At 41.5% G+C, this 18,308-nt stretch overlaps 1 protein-coding gene across 7 annotated transcripts in view; it reads right to left on the bottom strand.

Annotated features, from left to right (window-relative positions):
• Positions 1-18,173, bottom strand: part of LOC135377502 (WW domain-containing adapter protein with coiled-coil-like) — a 36,039-nt gene extending 17,866 nt beyond the window's left edge. For 4 of the 7 annotated variants that reach the window (XM_064609958.1, XM_064609959.1, XM_064609963.1 and 1 more), the window contains exons 1-9: positions 18,010-18,173; positions 17,793-17,826; positions 16,663-16,846; positions 15,977-16,015; positions 15,555-15,599; positions 7,778-7,929; positions 6,152-6,285; positions 3,442-3,569; positions 2,687-2,815 (exon numbers count right to left, since the gene is read on the bottom strand). In XM_064609958.1, coding sequence (XP_064466028.1) covers positions 2,687-2,815; positions 3,442-3,569; positions 6,152-6,285; positions 7,778-7,929; positions 15,555-15,599; positions 15,977-16,015; positions 16,663-16,846; positions 17,793-17,826; positions 18,010-18,050 — 886 coding nt within the window. In that variant the 5' untranslated portion in view covers positions 18,051-18,173. The remainder of the gene's footprint in view (positions 1-2,686; positions 2,816-3,441; positions 3,570-6,151; positions 6,286-7,777; positions 7,930-15,554; positions 15,600-15,976; positions 16,016-16,662; positions 16,847-17,792; positions 17,827-18,009) is intronic. The other 3 variants (XM_064609960.1, XM_064609961.1, XM_064609962.1) reach the window with 3 other exon arrangements.
• Positions 18,174-18,308: the final 135 nt, after the last annotated feature.

The raw sequence follows: 18,308 nt of genomic DNA, 5'->3' as shown, positions 1-18,308 counted from the left end.
CCGTGGAATACAAGTTGCTACTGTCTGTTGTCAGAATGCTTTTGCATTTTGTACTTTTGCTCACTTTGTCTCCCTTCCATATATTTGATTGTGATATGCTGAGTTATCAGTGCTAGGCATGGTTTGTCTTCCTCCCCCCTTATTTAAAGCCCTTTGAGGCCCTTAAGGCATAAATAAATAAATAAAGTTAGATAGCATGGTTGTGACTTTTCCTTGCAATTGCTAAGTCTATATTTATATTTCCCGCTGTATAGAGTGCACCGCTCACTTTAAGCATGAGCTGTTAGAAGGCACTCTTCAATAAATAAATAATACGATATTCGGTTCAGATTCTAGCTTTGTGTCCATTGAACCTCTGTATGCAATAAGGGGATAAGTCGAAAAATCCCAAACAGAGAAAACTTCAACTGAATATTTGGCAAAGTAATTGCAAATGCAAAATGTGTAACATATACAGGGTGTCCCAGCTAAGTGTATACAGATTTTTAAAAAATATATACAACACTTTTTCCAAGATGAAATCAATCACAATATAGCATATGCTGAAGGGCGCTCCCTAGGAGGGCATTAGCAAAGTCCAAAGGCAATGTCTTGATTAACTTTCTTTAATTAACTTGTTAATTATAAAAGCTACAAAGCTGTCCCAATGAGAACGTCTGTTCCTTACGGTCACCTGATATCGTAGCCGTTTCCATAACAAAAATCCGTTCGATAGATCGCTCGCACAAAATTGGTGAAGGAACGCCGTTTTTTTCTTTCTTTTGTTCATTGCGCATCTTCGCAGAGGCGTATTTCCTTCATCCCCAACGTGAGAGGGGGAAGGAGCACAGTGCCGCCTCATGCGTCGAAGATGAGCTTTAACTGCGGAAACAAAACAAAAACAAATGTATCGGGTGACTCTATCGGAACTGGCCTTTCCTTTTTTAATCTTTTCCTTTTAATCTTTTTCCAGGACGCGAGAGGCGATAGTGTGCTCTTGGGGTTGGGCAAACAGAGTCCGAAATATCGAGCGACGGCGCTGCATGGCGTCCGAAATTTGGGATGTTCTTATACGTCACCTCTATGGGACCTGCGGCCATTCCGCAAACCAGTCCGAATAATCGAGCACGTCCGAAAAATCGGGGTCCGAAAAATCGATCGGCGACAGACGTCGGTACAGACGTTTGTATGAGTTTTGGGTTTGATATCTATGACGGTAACCACAAAAAGAAGTAAGTGCAGGAACTAATAATAATTCGGGGCTTTACGTCGCGAGATAACTGCGATCACGAGCGACGCCACAGTGGTCGGGACTGCGGATTAATTTTGCCCACCTGGGTGTTCTTTAACGTGCGCCGAAATCTCGACACACGGTACACCACATTTGACGTCCCTCGCGGAAGACTGTTTCCTGAGCAACTTGTACCCTTCAACCAAGTTGCCACCATCCTCGGCCGGGTTTGAACCCGCGATCTTGGGATCAGTAGGCGGACACGCTACCGACTAAGCCACCGAGGCCGGCAGGTGCAGAAAGCAATGAAAATTGGTGACGTGCACCATTGTCACCTTTGTCCCTTGTGTTCGTGTTGTTAAATGAAGTGCATCGGTTTCAGAGCTGAGGACCTTACTCTACTTTCAAAGGAGAGGGCTACTAGCATGAGGAGGCAGGAAGACTTTGAACCACTCTGGTAGGAGCATACCAACATGCTCTAGTTCGGGTGGAATGCGATGTAGTGTCTTTGACGTCGTGTCGCTTGCAGACGTCATATTAGTTCGTTTCAGCTTTTGCAAGGACACTGGGTTCGGCCTGCTTCGACTACTCCTGTCCAATTAAAAAAAAAAAGTCTGATGGTTTTCCTGCATCCCAGAATGCAATCGACAAATTTTGGGGCTTTGACTGGAGCTACGCTTTATTGTTCACGAGTATATTTTGGGGCCTTCACATAGGAAGCTGACGCAACGCATAAATTTTGTATATTCCTCATCCATTGCCAAAAGCTACAACAACAGTGACAGCAGAGAGACTGAAGGAAACCAGAAGCCCTTTTGGCTTACTTCTGTATGCAACCTCTACCTTCCCCTACTGAAGGCACATCAGAAGACACCCTTAATTTACAGTATCTATCATGCTGCATTTAAGTGTATGCCACAATAAGCTCTTCACATCATTTGTACACCACACTCTGATGGTCTGAACGGCCACAGAAACGTCGTGTGGCATTAGCGACACAGGAGACATTTGAGTTCGATAAATGCAGGCTCACGAATTTTTAGGTCACTGCCGCACGGCAGGAATACAGAAAATACTCATGGAGCTTCGCAGATACAATGCTCGCAAAATAAAAGGCCAAATCACGATAATGTGCAGATTCGAGCCCACACTGGAACCAGCTTCTCCCTGATAACCTCACACGTTGCCAAATTCACAGTGTTCACACAAGCTCGTCCATGTCATTTTTAATTAGGTTTTAGTCAGTGAGCTAATCTCGTCCATAGCACTTAATGGGTATATAAAGCATGACCCATGAGAGTACCACACAAGGACCTTAAAATATACTTTGGATATCCTCATTTACCTAATTTCTGCAAGCATCGCTGTTGTTAGCAGGTCGATAATATGCATTACCTGAACATCTCGAATTTTACACAACCTTTTAGTTGACAAGAGTAATGCGAAGCAAGCGTAAATCTAGTTCACAAAGCATACCTTTCCGAGGATCAGATCCCCGTGATGATGACGCAGAACTCCTACGTGTGTCATTGTGTGGTCGAGAAGAGTGTTGGTACGCCCTCGTTGAACTTGAAACAGTTGCGCTACTGGAATGTTTCTCACCCTCTGTGCAAAAAAGGTAAGGAAGAGTATTAAAGTCGCCACAGTTTTCACGAACGCTTCTAGGTATTCTCTTATTCAGTGATGGCCAGTAGTTAACTACATGTACTTAAACTACTAGTTAAACTACCTGATTGTAGTTAAAAAGTCCCAAAGCGTAGTAGTTATCAACTACTTGCAGAAATGTAGTGTGCAACTACTAGTTAAACTACTATTTCGAGTAGTTAACTACAGTAGTTAGGTTACTGCAGGCGCCAACTACTTCCGATTTTGCCGCAAGCTTTACAGCACTATTGTGCTTCCTTGAGCTACTTGTTTGATGAGAAGTGCAGAGCAATTGTGCCGTCAATGTGTACTAAATCTTCTCTTTTATCACTGCTTGTGATCCATATTTAGGTGTTCAAGAACACTATAGAATGGGATTGGTGTTGATGGACAACGTTAAGTAGTTAGAGATGTAGTTAAAATACATTGCAGTAGTTATAGTAGTTTTAACTACCTCCCCTGAAAAGTAGTTGAACTACTAGTTAAACTACTCCATCACGAAGTAGTTAGTAGTTATAGCTAAACTACTGTAGAAGCAGTTGGTGACCATCACTGCTCTTATTCAATGCCGAAAAATGTGCACTTACGCCTAACATTGCAGCCTCCCGATGCGGATGAAGATGTAGCTTGACGCTCATGGCTCCGGGGCTTCGACCGACTGCTGGAATCCGAGCCACCGCCACTGGACGATGAAGACTTGTAAATTCCCTGTTGCCTACATCCAATATGGCGAGGTTCACTTTTGGCACCCAGCCAAGTGACTCGGATTTGTTTAGTATGGAGTGCCAATACCTTTACACGAATCCAGGCAAATATGTAACACCAAATTTAGGAGCTTCTTTAGGAAATGTCCAGATATTGAAGTGCAGAAAATGTCAGTACTGCACTTCCCGTGCAGTACCGACAGCACATTGCACCAAAACCTTGTCACAACATCGTTATCCCCATGCAGCCTTATTACCTGGCACGACTTACCAAGCCTTTTAGGTTTGGCTCGGGTAAGACTGGGTGCACTATGCTGTTCGAGGTGCAACCTCGTATTACGTATGTAATGGTGCACGAACAGGTACATGATGAGAATGCCAGTTGCAGTTGAAAGTGATTCATTTACGGATGAAACAGATAAAATCAAGTGAGAGGCAAATATCGTACACCTAGAGTGAATGCTTACAAAACAGAGTTTCTGAATGTGGTGCCTTATACCGAGGATTTTGGTATTTGCGATGACAATACCGTGTGAGAATACTAGTGGCCGATGAAAATAATGATGTGTTTTTGTATTACCTTCGAAAACAGCCCTTAACTGCAGGCATCCCAGAGCTAAGCAGGCAGAACTCTGTTACAATGTAGGTTTACTTGCATTCGACAAATAAGGTATATGTAAATTATGAGTTCCTCATGGCAACAAACACAACAAAATGCCATACAAGGCACCACACACCTGCTTACATACAAGTGTGTATGATGCTGGTATGGTATCGGCATGTAATGTGCATAGGGAAAAATCAAAGAGACAATCCTTTCGCATGCACATTAAGCACCAGAGCACAGTTGGAAGAGCATCCGCACAGGGAGCAAGAGGTAGCGCACTGGCAAAGTGAAATCACCTCAAGAGACAATGTGCACTGATAATGCTGTGCAAACAGTGATTTTAAAACCAAAGTGAACATAAGGTGAATAGATGCACACGGGAAGCAAATGTGATGCAGATAGCTATATGAGCAAAGCAAATAGTTATGAAACTAGACATACGCACACGCAGCATATGTACAGATACCAGACTTGACGTGAAAAAAAAAAAAATATTAATAAATCGACTTGCGTGAACATTATGGGATCAACGCTATTTATCCCAAGAAAAATTTTGCCGTGACTTCCGACCACTTTTATCGAATTTAATTTGCGAGAAATTGAAACTCCCCAAGTGATCTCCGAAATTTGCAAAGTCAACCTCACATTCCTTTTTTTTTACAGAAACGGAAAGCACACGTCGGATTTACCCAATCGCGTTGCAAAACATGTCCCTTACTTCTTTTGAAACAGCTCAAAGGAACATGCGAAAACGGTTGTTTCGAGGGGCACAAATTGTCGGCGGAGCTCAGTTCTTCGTCAAGGTAATGCGACATGCACCGGAGGAGAAACTGTCACCCGCACCTTCCTGTTTACTTCTCGCTCTCATTTCGGATAACCTTGTGTTACAACGATGCTGCCGTTATTTATTTATTTATTTATTTATTTATTTCAGAATACCTCAAAGATCCCTTGGTTATCAATGGCAGTTTGGAAAAGGAAAAGTTAAAGGGCAGGTACACGGCCTTCTCACAGTGCTTCTTTCGGAGGTCTGAGCACGGCCGGCAATTTTTGCACCTCGGAACGACGGTTTTCGCATGTTTTTTCTGGCTATTACCACTGTAGTAGTGAATGTATTTTGCAATACAGTGCGGTAAATCTGGTATGCGCTTTCTGTTTCCATCAAAAAAGCATTAGGCTGACTACGCAAATTTTGGAGTTCAATTGGGAAAATTCCATTTCTCACAAATTAAATATGATAACAGTGCTCAGAAGTCCTGGCAAAATCTCCCCCCAGATAAACAGCGCTGGCCCGAAGCGTTGGCAAGTAACTTTTTCAATGCGATTTTTTTCTCCTTTTTTTTTTCACGTTAGGTGAAACTCCCTGTCTGTATACAACATAACACTTGATATACGTATCATCACATGAAGTAGCGCTCAGTTTGCTGTATACCTACTCTTGTGGCATTTGCTGGTTTGCAGGTGCACCTTCAGAACTATTCGAATATATTCCGTTTGGAAGGGAGATTGCTTCGATTCATTCAGGAGACATATTCAATTCAGAATTAGGATCGAATACAGAATTATTTGCTTCAGTATTCAGAAAATCTGAATATTTGTATAGCCCTATATACTGATGAAATGCAGTTCACTCCAGAGCATGCCTTTTTTTCTTTCTTCCTTAATTACTAAGAGGTTGGGTGACATGCATCAGGGCAAGGTAAGTGTGTGGTGCCAACGAAATGTTGCAGGGTGAAAGAGTATGCTAAAAGTTTCAATAATGGACACAACTGACCAACATGTATTACATGGCAACATTTCCCTGGGCATGGGTTGAAACTAGAGACAGGGCAAAGACGTGGACAGGATGGGAGTCAAAGTGAATCTCCTCCTGTCCACCTGTTTGCCCCAGTCTCCAGTTTCACCCTCTACTCAAGGAAATGTTTTTTCATCTTATCCCTATGTTCTACGTATTGAATGAAAAGACAAGATAACTGCTTTGCATACTTTTCCCATTCAATCCACTCCTTTGGCTTTTCCCACTGAGAAACCTCTGTCTTACAGTTGTAGTAGTACTTCTTCCCTGAGGAACTGACGTGCTCGGACCAATCCCCCACTTGTTGTCTTTTTTCTTTGTTTTCCTATAATGAAAGACAAGCGGAATAAGAAAATATCAGCAACGAAATGTGAAGTATTGAACGTTATAGTAATGCAGGCCAATAAGCAGGACCTAGAACAAACAAGTTTAAATCTCAGGTTCAGAGCCTCTCAAAGCTCCATAAGACGCTCCCTCATGGGGGAAGTTTGGAGAGGAGCAGTTTCTAAGGTCGTACCCACAAAAAGGGGATAACTTCAGCTCATTTTCTGTATGTCCATTGATAGAACAGCCTGAACTGAAACAGCCTGTTTTGCGTACCTTCTGTCAGCATTAGTTGCATTTAACCATTCACACTAACTTAAAATGCAAAAATGCCTACAGACGTCAACAAGTGCCGTCCAAGTTAGAGCTCTGCACAGGCAGACTTTTCCGGGCGCATCGAAAAGGGCCGACCAGGGTGCATCGAAAAATGGCCTTCCCATTTTTATGCACCGGCCTGGTGGCCCAGTGAGTAGGGCCCAGCCCAGCGACTCGGCTCAAAGAGTGCATGGCATGGCATCTCCAGCTGCGACTTACGCCTTTCTAGCACTAACCGAACAACCTTATTAATAAATTTATAAGAACAGAACATACTAGAACTGGCGGTTGAACACCGCGACAGCTTGAGACCAAAGGCCAGAACAGACACGTGCAAGCGCGTTATCATTACAGTACAAGCTTTTGTGGGGTTAGAGGATGTTCGAGGACTCCTGCTTCCAATCGCTACCCCTCTGACCAAGCTCTGAGAGCCTGATTGTGAAAGATGTGAGGAGTTGTGAGCAATGTGAACTGGCCTTGAAAAGGTTCTAGAGGGTCAAACCATACGCATAATGCAGCGTCCTTAGGACCCCATGTTTTAGGGTAAAACATGTTTATAGCGCTAAATTTGCAATATCGTCACTTAGGGTAACACCTGAAAGAACCCGAAAACTAGCTTGGCAAAGTGCAAATTCAGCCACCAATACCGGCACTAGAGGATGCTATGTTTTCCGCATGTCATGTTCAAGTAAAACGCGAGAAGCATTCCTTTTTTTTTTATTCTACACCCAAGAACCTGCTTTTCCTACCAATATTGCCCGATTTTACCCTGTTTTACAGACCCTGAAAACAACACCCGATTTTCAGAGAACATAAAACCCGAAAACAGAGGGTCCTAAGCGTCCTTTGTTTGTTTTTGCAAATATATACACAGGAATGACATAAGATCATATGATCATATTAACTAATAGTCCTGCATTGCACAGAATTAGCTGCGTGGTCCGATCGGGCTCACGGAAACATGTTTGTCGGCCCGGCCCGGAGCAGAGAGCTAAAATGATGCCCGGCCTGGTCCGTGCAGAGCTCTAGTCCAGGTCTCACTACCACAGCCACAACCACAGTTGTGTTAGGCTCAAGTCACTTATGTGTCATATCCTGATGGAAGCACAGAAGAAGTGTCCACCAGAGATAGAGTTTATCCCAAATGAGGGTACCAGAAGCAGTAAAAAATCATGCACCTCATTGTGACTTCTATCATGGTTGGTGCGGTGTGCCGAGACATCCGAACTGCAAGACTTTGAAGAGTGCTGATCCTTGTTGTTGCTGCTTGAACCACTTCCTAACGAACTCTTGTTGACACGATCCTTGTAAGCCGGTGACTTACTGGAGCCTAAGAGAAAATACGAGATTCAAAATAAATAAAAGCAATTCCATTCAATGCATTCTTCTCTTCAAACTAAAAGCGGCTCTACACAACTCAACTGCATTTAGCCCATAGATCTGTGGATCAGTCAAATTTTAAGCAGAGCACGTAAGATTTGTTCACTATTGTGGGACATTGAAAATTTTATTCGGCGTAATTACATTGTACATTAAACAGTGTAATACAGTTAGTTTTTCCACTTAGAATACATGCTATTCATAGAGGAAGTATTAGCGAAGTAATTTCAATGATCAAATATCTCATGCCCACAACATTTACTTAGTATACACTTAGTTCTACATCTCTTTTTTTTACTAGTCTCAGAAAGTACTCATTAAAACATTCATTCTGTTACTTTTGTAACATCTCTCTCACATTATGATCATCATACTTGCAAGTGTACACACTACCATAAGACTGCATATGCATTGTAGCCATACCAGCACGTCAATTCGGTAATTTGCATTGGGGAGTCGTTCTTTCCAAGGAATAATACAAATGTGAGGGAAAAAAACAAAAACAATAAGAAGAAAAAATACTTGCATGCTTGAGAAACATCCCCACATAACTGTTAACTTTCTTATCTTTCTGACCGGCTTTGCTGTAAAGATGCGTTCACTCGCCTGCCCCAATTCCGCACCCCAACAAAGTGCCCTACGGATGCAGGTTGTTCACCTCAGTCTTAAAAGCCTAGCTAGATTTTAACCATCCACGCATGCCGTTGACCTATTACCCATGAACCATTTAACACATAATCCCTAACCCTTGAAATACCATGACTGCATCTACAAGATGACTACAAGATGACTGCGTCTACAAGAACACGCTGTTCTTCACCGTTTCACTGGATTCTCTCCCTTTATTTGCATCGAGTAACCCAAAGCCCATACGCAGATTGGGCTTTTTATCTCTGTAGTAGTAGGTTCGGGATAAACCATACACTTCCAAATGTTGTCCAAAATACCAGCTTTTCTTTCACTGCTTTTTCGTGTGCTGCAAACTGCAACTCCTAACAAACCCCCCCAAGCCTGTCAGAATCGTTTTCTCCCACGTATAACCCTCCCAATGTACTGACTACTTTTATTTCTTGTAACTAAATAAAGAAAATGAAAGAGTCAAATATGCTAGAACTATTCTAATAACCCAAGTCACACTCCAGTAACAAAGAAGACTTTTTCCCACACCATCACTTTTGTACGTATGCACAATAAACATATGGAACGATGCATAGCATTTGTTTAGAGAGTAAGAACCGCTCACGTTATTACATGAGAGAGACTGGTTACATGCATATACGGGGTGTCTTTTTTGTTTTATGCAGATTTTTCATTAAAAAACTATAAGGGCTATAGACATGCTGTATTCACTTCGATCATCTCTGGGCCGGCAGACGTTCTTGGCCATATGTTGCTCAACAGTCAAATGACTAATTACCTAAAAATCGTTAATTAACTTTTGAATTATAAAAGCTACGAGGTTGTCCCAATGATAACATCTGCTGCTTTCGGTGACCTGATATCGTAGCTGTTTTCAGAACAAAAATCCGTTTGGTAGATCGTCCGCAAAAAATTCGTGAAGGAACACCATTCTTTTCTTTATTTTGTTTATTGCGCATCTTCGGAGACGCATCTACCCTACACCCCCAATGTGATAGGGCGAAGGAGCCTCATGCGTGAAAGATGAGCTTTAACTTGTGGAAACAAAACAAAAACACATGTATCGGGCTACACTATCGGAACTGCCCTTATCTTAGGTTGCATTGTTCTGTCTTTTAATCGTTTTCCAGGATGCAAGAGGCCGACAGTGTCACCGTCTCTCCCTCTCTTTCACCCTCCCACATTGGGTGTGAAGGAAAGACGGGTCTCCGAAGATGCGCAATGAACAAAACAAAGAAAAAAATTGTGTAACTTAACGAATTTTTTGCGGACGATCTACCGAACGGATTTTTGTTCTGAAAACGGCTACGATATCAGGTCATTAAAAGGAACAGATGTTCTCATGGGGACAACTTCGTAGCTTTTATAATTAAAAAGTTGATTCACGATTTTTAGGTAATTATTCATTTGACAGTTGAGGAACATATGGCCAAGTACGTCCGCCGACCCCGAGATGATAGAAGTGAAAACAGCATGTTTATAGCCCTTATAGTTTTTGCATGAAAATTCTGTATCGAAGAAAAAAAGACACCCTGTATATAAGCTAATCTTAATTTCGGCAGTTTACACGATGAAGTGACGTGATTTTTCATGTACCATACTACTGGCAAGTACGGTGGGCATTCAACAATTACAATAGGTGTTGAAATATGATGTCAATGTCCCTGATTCTAGGCTTTATGTTACATGCCAACTTGTAGTAGCCACAAACAATAAAGCGATAGGTCACATTAGTGAGAAAGCATCTATTACACAAGATAACTTGCTGGCAAAGAAAGCAAAAATGTGTTCTGTGGAACCCTCAATGCATTCCGTTATACGTTTTTGTCATAGTTTCTAAGGTATGTTGTTTGCTCAAACGTATAGCAGTCATGCTGAGTGTATACTGCGTATTTCTTTAATTGCTCACATCTTCCATGGCGCCAGGGCGGTAAAGTACAAATAAATGAAAAATAAAGTAATCAGTATTATTCATGAACACTCTCAGTACTTGGAATAGCTTTGTTAGCTTCAATATAAGTTCTTCATACTTTACTTGTAGTGTATCTTTCCGCATCCTTGTCCATGAATTACTGAACTGCAAATTAACAAATTGACTTTTTTTTCTTCCATCTTCCCCAAAGTAGTTTCTAAAACAGAACTGGATGGTACTGGCAATCGTAGTTTGCCAGATATCACGCTAGTAATAAGGGTGGGCATCACCCGAGGAGTTATTTCTGCTTGTCAGAGATCGGAAACACAGCTGCATTATTAAAGCAGACTTCAGACAATGCGTATCTTCTCCACAACTGTTTTTTAGCATTGTTCATGAAATCTTCTTAGTTCTCTGAAGTGCAACCACCAAACTTCTCTTTGCCTAATTTCTGCTATGAGGGAGGGGGGGGGGGGGGGGGGGGGGGAACAGAAAGGATGGCAATGAGTTGCAGTTTTATGGCATGTGAGTGAAGAACAAAAAGAAAAGAAAAAAAAACAAATTATCAGCTTTGTTAGTTCTGCTTCTCTTTCATCAGTTTTTTTTTTTTTTCTTTAATGCAAGTGACATTCTTCTCGTTGTGCAAAAACATGATATCTTCGCCTGTCTACTCATTAGCAGTTTTCAACATTTTCTCCATTCCTTTTCAATTCCAAGACACATTATATCTGTGTCCTCTGATGTACCGTATTTACTCGCGTATGAGACGCACATTTTTTACCCAAAAACATCGCGCCATTGAGGGGGTGCGTTCAGCACGCGGGGGAAAATTGGATCCAGACACCAAAGATACACTTAACTCTAGCGTTATTCCAGGATACCCAAAACGATCTCTCCAGAATCCAACATCGCGATTGTCCCTCATCATCAGTGATGGCCAGTAGTTAACTACTAGTGAAACTACCTGATTGTAGTTAAAAAGTACTTATCAACTACTTGCAGAAATGTAGTGTGCAACTACTAGTTCGAGTAGTTAACTACAGTAGTTAGGTTATTGCAGGCACCAACTACTTCCAATTTTGCCACGATCTTAACGGCACAATTGTGCTTCCGACTTTTACCTTGAACTACTTGTTTGATGCGAACGGAGGTGCAGAGCAATTGTGCCGTGCATGTGTACTAAATCTTCACTTTTATCACTGCTTGGGATTCCTATTTAGGTGTCCAAGAAGAACACTATAGAATGGGATTGGTGTTGATGGACAACGTTAAGTAGCTAGAGATGTAGTTAAAATACATTGCAGTAGTTAAAAGTAGTAGTTTTAACTACCTCCCCTGAAAAGTTGTTGAACTACTAGTTAAACTACTCCATCGCGAAGTAGTTAGTAGTTTAGTTAAACTACTGTAGAAGTAGTTAGTGGCCATGACTGCTCATCATAACGGTTCTCCCACGCTATATTGTCTTCCCTTCCATCAAGCGTGGACGAAAAACTTCTCTGTGCCCGTCACTCCTTCTCGTTGACCACGCGATACGAGCCGTTGCGTGAGATGATCCGGCCGTGCTACCAAAGTTGGGAGTGCGTTTTATGTGCGGGGAACAAAAAAGTACCAGCACTTTGGCGCTCAAGTTGGGGGGTGCATTCAATACGCAAGGGCGTCCAACGTGCAGAGCAAACACGGTAATTTTCGCAAGCAACTCCATTTCAGGCACATTTTCCGACTGGCACTTTAGAACACTTTTGACTTACTTCATCCCCACTGGTTTGCTTTATTTCGTGCCTACGAACTTAAGGGAACTTTTACTACCACTTATCAACTCTCATACTTCTCTAAATCACTTGTGACAAACTTCTATAACAAACTGATACCTCTTGCTATGAGCACGATTCATTTTGATTTGATGTAGCCCAACACCAGTGAACCAGGTCATCAGATACTTATGAAGTTAATGGCCTTCATTGGCAATTCACTTAATGGTCAAAATGGCGGAAGTCTCATCAACAACACTGGACCGTCTTCTGTGCTTGGACAGAGCTTAAAAACACCAAGCTTTCCCTTCCCATTTTACGTGCATTCCCAGGCCCCATTAGTAGCAAAACTCGGGGAGAGTTGTTTTGCATTGCATGTGAAAGTGTTAATATCACAGTGTGTTATTGTGTTTTTCTAGTTTCTCTGAATTACCGTATTTTCCGGTGTATAACACGCGTGTTATACAATAAAAAAAGTGTTCTGAAGAGGTCCTGCGCATTATCTAACGGTGCGCTTTATACATAGAAATATTTTCCTGCAGAGTTCCTTTTTAGGTTGGTGACATACAAATTCTAGCCACTTCCAGAGTCTGCTGTGGCTTTCTCCCATATCTCTTAGGGTCAGTTGACAAAACCGGCGAAAGGGCACTCAACTTCATAAAAGGTTAATGATGCTGCTTAAGGATGCTATTCAGCAGTCAATAATCTTGAACTCGTTTCAGAAGAATGGCGTGATTGAGAAGGGACGCAAAACGGAAAGCAGAGAGGAGAAGGAAGTATACTATGACAGCGACGCCGCTGCATCGGAGTTTAACGGATTTGACTAAATGTGTTTCAAATATAGCATATGCATATATGATACACCGCTTTGGTTTATTGTGTATACTGGTGTCAGTACAGAAGCTTGTAGCTCCATTGCGGTGCGCATTATACATAGAACATTTTTCAAATTCGTCCCGTTGTTAGGGGTGCACGTTATACAGCAGAAAATACGGTATTCTGTTATAGGTGTTTTGCTGTTAATATTGTTATTAATATTGAATTATTGTTTCTCAAATGTTTACCAACACACTGCACCAATTTTCCTCAACAGAGCAATGCAAACAACTATTTTACAGAACTTCAATGCACAGTTCTTACGAAAATCAATGCATAGTTTTCATTCCTCCACCTGCAACAGCAACTACTTATGATTTAGCATCAAGATTTAGGGGAAAAAAATGCCTACCCAGAGGGATTTGCGCAGAAATGTGCAGTCACTCTGACAATGTCAGCACAAATCTCCCCAGAAATACCAGTTACTTGCTTCGTCTGTCATTGGCACTTATCAGAGTAAGGCCAGGTGAACATAATTTTTGTTCGTCATGGAAGACGCAGTAGTGGATATTTTAGGTTGTTCTTTTATGAGAGCAGCTGAGATACTGATTTTGCAGGTGGGTTAAACGACCAGGTGGACATTCTCTCGAAGAAACTATGTAACTACTAGGTGACCAATTACCTAAAATTCATTAATTTACTCTTTCATTAAGGGCTTTCGAACAAAAGTGAGATAGCAGAATTGGAGAGTTGTAGATGGCCATCCTACTTATTTTTTTTTAAGAAAAAGCCTAAAACAAGTAAACATGTTGAACTACCCACTCCAAATTACTCTATGCAAATGAGCAAAAAATGCACATACGGTATCAGGGGCACCTGGAGGACAATGCTCATTCATAGAGGAGGGCCACAAGCTTTGGAGCCATGGAGACAATTAGAGTAGGTGCTGATCTGCTGGCAAGATCAACTGCGTTGCGGCGCAGATAAGCCACCTACTGTGAAGGTCATGGTCACAATACACTCTAGATGCGAGTGGCTGTGGTTTCGGCTGAGTTGCATAGCAAAATTCTGCAATGGATATCTCAACATACGAGCTCGTTTCAGTAACAATTGAATTGAAATTGAATTGTATTGAAAAAGTAGAATGGCTTTCAACGAGGATTGTCTCCCATACTGCTATCGCACTTTCGCCTGAAAGCCCCGTAATTAAAAGAGCGAATTTATTAATTTTAGGTAATTAAGGATGTCGGCCTAGCCATGTCACTCACCTGCAAAAACGGCATCTATGCTGCTTTCATTGCATTTTTTAATAAAAATGAACACCTGGTACGTGACCAGATGACGTCTATGTATCAGCTGTTAACCATGTAGAGAAATTTTCTTGGAAATTTTCCAAAGCCGAGTACACATTCTCTACCTCTTTGCTGCCATACTCTCATTTTCAAGCAACTGTAGGAAAGCTATAGGTGATGGCAGTTGGAAAATTCATGCTTGATGTTGGTGACACACTTGTACAAGCACTAGGTTTCCATGCTCAAGTTAGTAGAGGATGCTATCGGAGAGAGCACGGCACACACAACCACATGCTCCATGTGCATAATACATGGTGTTCCATTGCATTTCCCAGCATGCCCCCAAACCCCATGTTTTGCAGTATGCTTGCCATATGTGCAAGGCAAAGATCAAAGTTTAGGAACCCATAAACCACCCTCCCCGACTAATACAGCACACCAGGAAATGCACGGGGATATGGTACATGCAATTACAAGTGCAGTGATGTTACACAAAGCACAGCTCTAAACAAAGAGGTCATCCATAAATGATCTGAGGGTTAGATTTCTTATCTTTCCACTTCAATTCGTTATAGCTGCATATATCGTCAAAAACAGCATCCACTTAGACATCGTACACCTGATATCCCTAATCAATTGTATTTCATCAATGATTTTAATTTTGCAATCATTAGATCAAATGCCATGAGATAAAACCATTATAAATCCCTCAATAAAATTGGACACTTTTGTGGGATGGGCAGAGGAGATCACCCCTACAGCATATGCATTGAAGTCTGGGTTGCAACACAGGTTCCACTCACATTCAGTTGCACCAGTTAGCAATGAATGCAGACACCACTTATGGATGACACATACAGCAGTTAGAGCAGAACAAACATGAGAGTGTGCCTTTCAGCATAGTACACCATACGCACGGTACTTCTTTTCAACGATGCGTAAAATTTGGAGGGACTAGCATGGAACATACATTCAACCAGTAACTTTTGTTCTACCTCTTCCAATTACTCTGACACAGACTTATAAACACATTGAAAATTTGTCTCTCTAATGTGCGTTCTCGGAGGGTTTGTGTGTGTTAGTATGAAGTACTAGACCGAAAAAGAAGAAACCCTAATCCGTACAAGGCTGAAAGCAGACATTAACAAGGTGCAAAAAGACTGTTTACCGGACAAACTCTTGTATCTGCTGGCACGAGAATATCTAACGTGTCCTGCAAACATGGGCAGAAAGGCATGCAAGTGAAACAAAGCCAACCTCCAAAAAGCAAACAGCCACAGAAAAGAGCAGCCCTGCGTGAAAAGGTAGGTGTTTTAGCTAGAGAGAGAGACGAGCAACGTGAACGAGCAATGTGCCAATCACGCATCACTGGGAGAACACCCAAGCAGCACAATATCCATGCCTAATAGTTTAGATGATAAGGCAAATCTTGATCAAATTCACTTTGCTTTCGAAAGCAGAACACTGCTGATGCTGCCAAAGGTCCCAAACAATCGTTTTACAAGAGCAATTTGGAAGAAATTGCAAGAAATTTGATAGACATTACTTGTTGGCTATGCGCAACAGCAACAAATGGGAAAAGCCATTTACCAGATGCATTCCTGTACTTGCTGTCATACCTAATGTATCCTGAAAACATGGATAGAAAGGCATGCATGTATAAACAGAAAACCCTCCTCATAACAAAAAGGTGATCACCATTCTCAAGAACCAAATGGTACCAAACTACCTTTCCCCAATGTGTAATATCTATCAAGCTTTACAGTCCTCGATTAGGACATTATTCGTATAAATAACTACACAAACGCGTACTTCATAGTAAATTTAGAAAAGTAATAGGTGCAACTTCATTATAACAGAGAAAAGATTACATGAGGAGCTATTCTCGACTTTCCATTCAAGCACAAGCATTCCTAGTTGCACAGAACTGGCTAAGCATACAAGCTTGTAGAAGCAGCACAGGAATAACTGTGGGACCATCTACAAAACATGTACACTGCTTAAGAGAATACAAATAAGCTGCAGAATGGTTAAACACCAAGATCATACCGTAGAGTCCATGCAGACGCCTCAAGGACTCTGAATGAGCTTGGAGTTTCACCAAGACAGATGCTCTACGCATTATATTGTCTGAGGTCAAGCCAACATCTCCCCATATATATCAGTCAGACGTGTGCAAAATTAAAGGTTCAAAACAATGCTATGATGCATAATGCACCGCTTGGTGGTCGCAGCATGTTGGAGGTGTTTATAATAAACTTCAAAATGCTCATTACCTCTTTCGTGGTCTTTGTCACGCTCCTTAAGCCTCTGGTTATATGAAAACTTGTGATAACGTGGACTGTGTCGACTGTCCGGGCTGTTGCTACGACCGTGGCTGCTACCGTTGGATGGGGATTCTCGCACCTTGTCGTTATACCGGCTTCCAAGTTTCAGTTTGGAACTGTACTTACTAGAGTTCTGAAAATAAGTTTATTGGCAGGGACTCAACATAATCAAGTCACACAGCTGGTATGTTCACAGAGTCAAATGCATGTCAGCAGCATGACTCAAAACTTCAAGCTGCAAACGGGGTGTTCCATTTGTGTTCGCTTAATAAATTGGCCACATTTCACACAATAGCGTGCTTTTTTGCTTTCTTTTCATATAAAAAATACGATGGTTACGTTTACTGATGTACTGTGAACATTTCGACTTCCCGTTCGCACTTCGCAAGAAATGGATCGAAGTTCGCTCGGTAGTAAAATTGCGCAAAGGTATTCGTGAAAAGGGCAATTTTTCAACGCATATTTTAGCAGTGTTGAGTTTGTTGCTCCTACGTGACCCTCACTTTAGGGTTAAAGCCCTCAAAACATTCCCAAATTCACTATTTAGGCTTAGTATAAAAACATAATTTTACTCATAACCTACGAATATTACGACCTAAATCGTGACTAGAATTTCATAGCATTAGCTTCTAAGTGTCGGACACGCTTGCCAGTTGTTGAGGACGTCCGCATGAGCCTCATCAAACAACTCATTATCTTGTAGTTTTTCTCCCGCTAAGCTAGATGACAAGACGCTTGCTCCTGAGGAGTAACTCGAACTGACAGATACTATTCTGGCAGTTAGGAAGTGCAACAACAAGCTAAATGTGTTAATTTCTATGACTACCAATACGTTAAATAACAAACGTTATCGCGTTTCGCCCCGACACCAACAAAAAAAATAAAAAGAAATCGTGATAGCGTCTCTTGGACTACTTACTAAAGGGCACAACCGCTTTGCTATCAGTTAATATGACATTAAGTATCCTCGCTGTGTTCCACTGCGATTCTTATCACTCTGTGTTTGTATTTTTTCTTTATTTCCGAACTCAGAAATATTTAAAAAGTGAGTGATAAAGGCGTCTCTGGGCGATACTAACCTCGTACGGATGGGCTTGATTCCTGTCAAAGTACCTGCAAAACAGCCACAGTATTAACCATCGCATAGTGCTGAAACTGAAGACTATATTGCAAGCTTAGATGTCTGCTCAAGTTTGATAATTATTATAGAAATATGAGAAAGTATTTTGACAACAAACGAACATGGCGCCGCAGTCAACACATCAATAGTTCAAAGCAAATCCAACTCATTCGTACCCATCATTGAGCCTTGGAAGTTTCCTTGCATGCATTACCATTAATGCTAGGACAATGTAGGACTGTATGTTGCGTGAATTAACGTATTTTCAAGCCGATTTTACGTTTTACGGGGACCATAAGAATGCTAGAACGTCGGGTATATAATTGGACGCCATGACACATCCGGGGCTAATATTTTTGATTACGCCATAAAACGTCATCTCTAAATTCCTAATAAAACTTCCAAGGAGAACTAGCTAAATATTCTAGTAAATTAAAAATAAAATTAATGTATTTATTATGAAGTTTTTGTTGAG

This window comes from Ornithodoros turicata, chromosome 1 (assembly GCF_037126465.1).
Source record: "Ornithodoros turicata isolate Travis chromosome 1, ASM3712646v1, whole genome shotgun sequence".
Classification (NCBI taxonomy): Eukaryota; Metazoa; Arthropoda; class Arachnida; order Ixodida; family Argasidae; genus Ornithodoros; species Ornithodoros turicata.
This window is presented reverse-complemented; position numbering and strand designations above follow the sequence as displayed.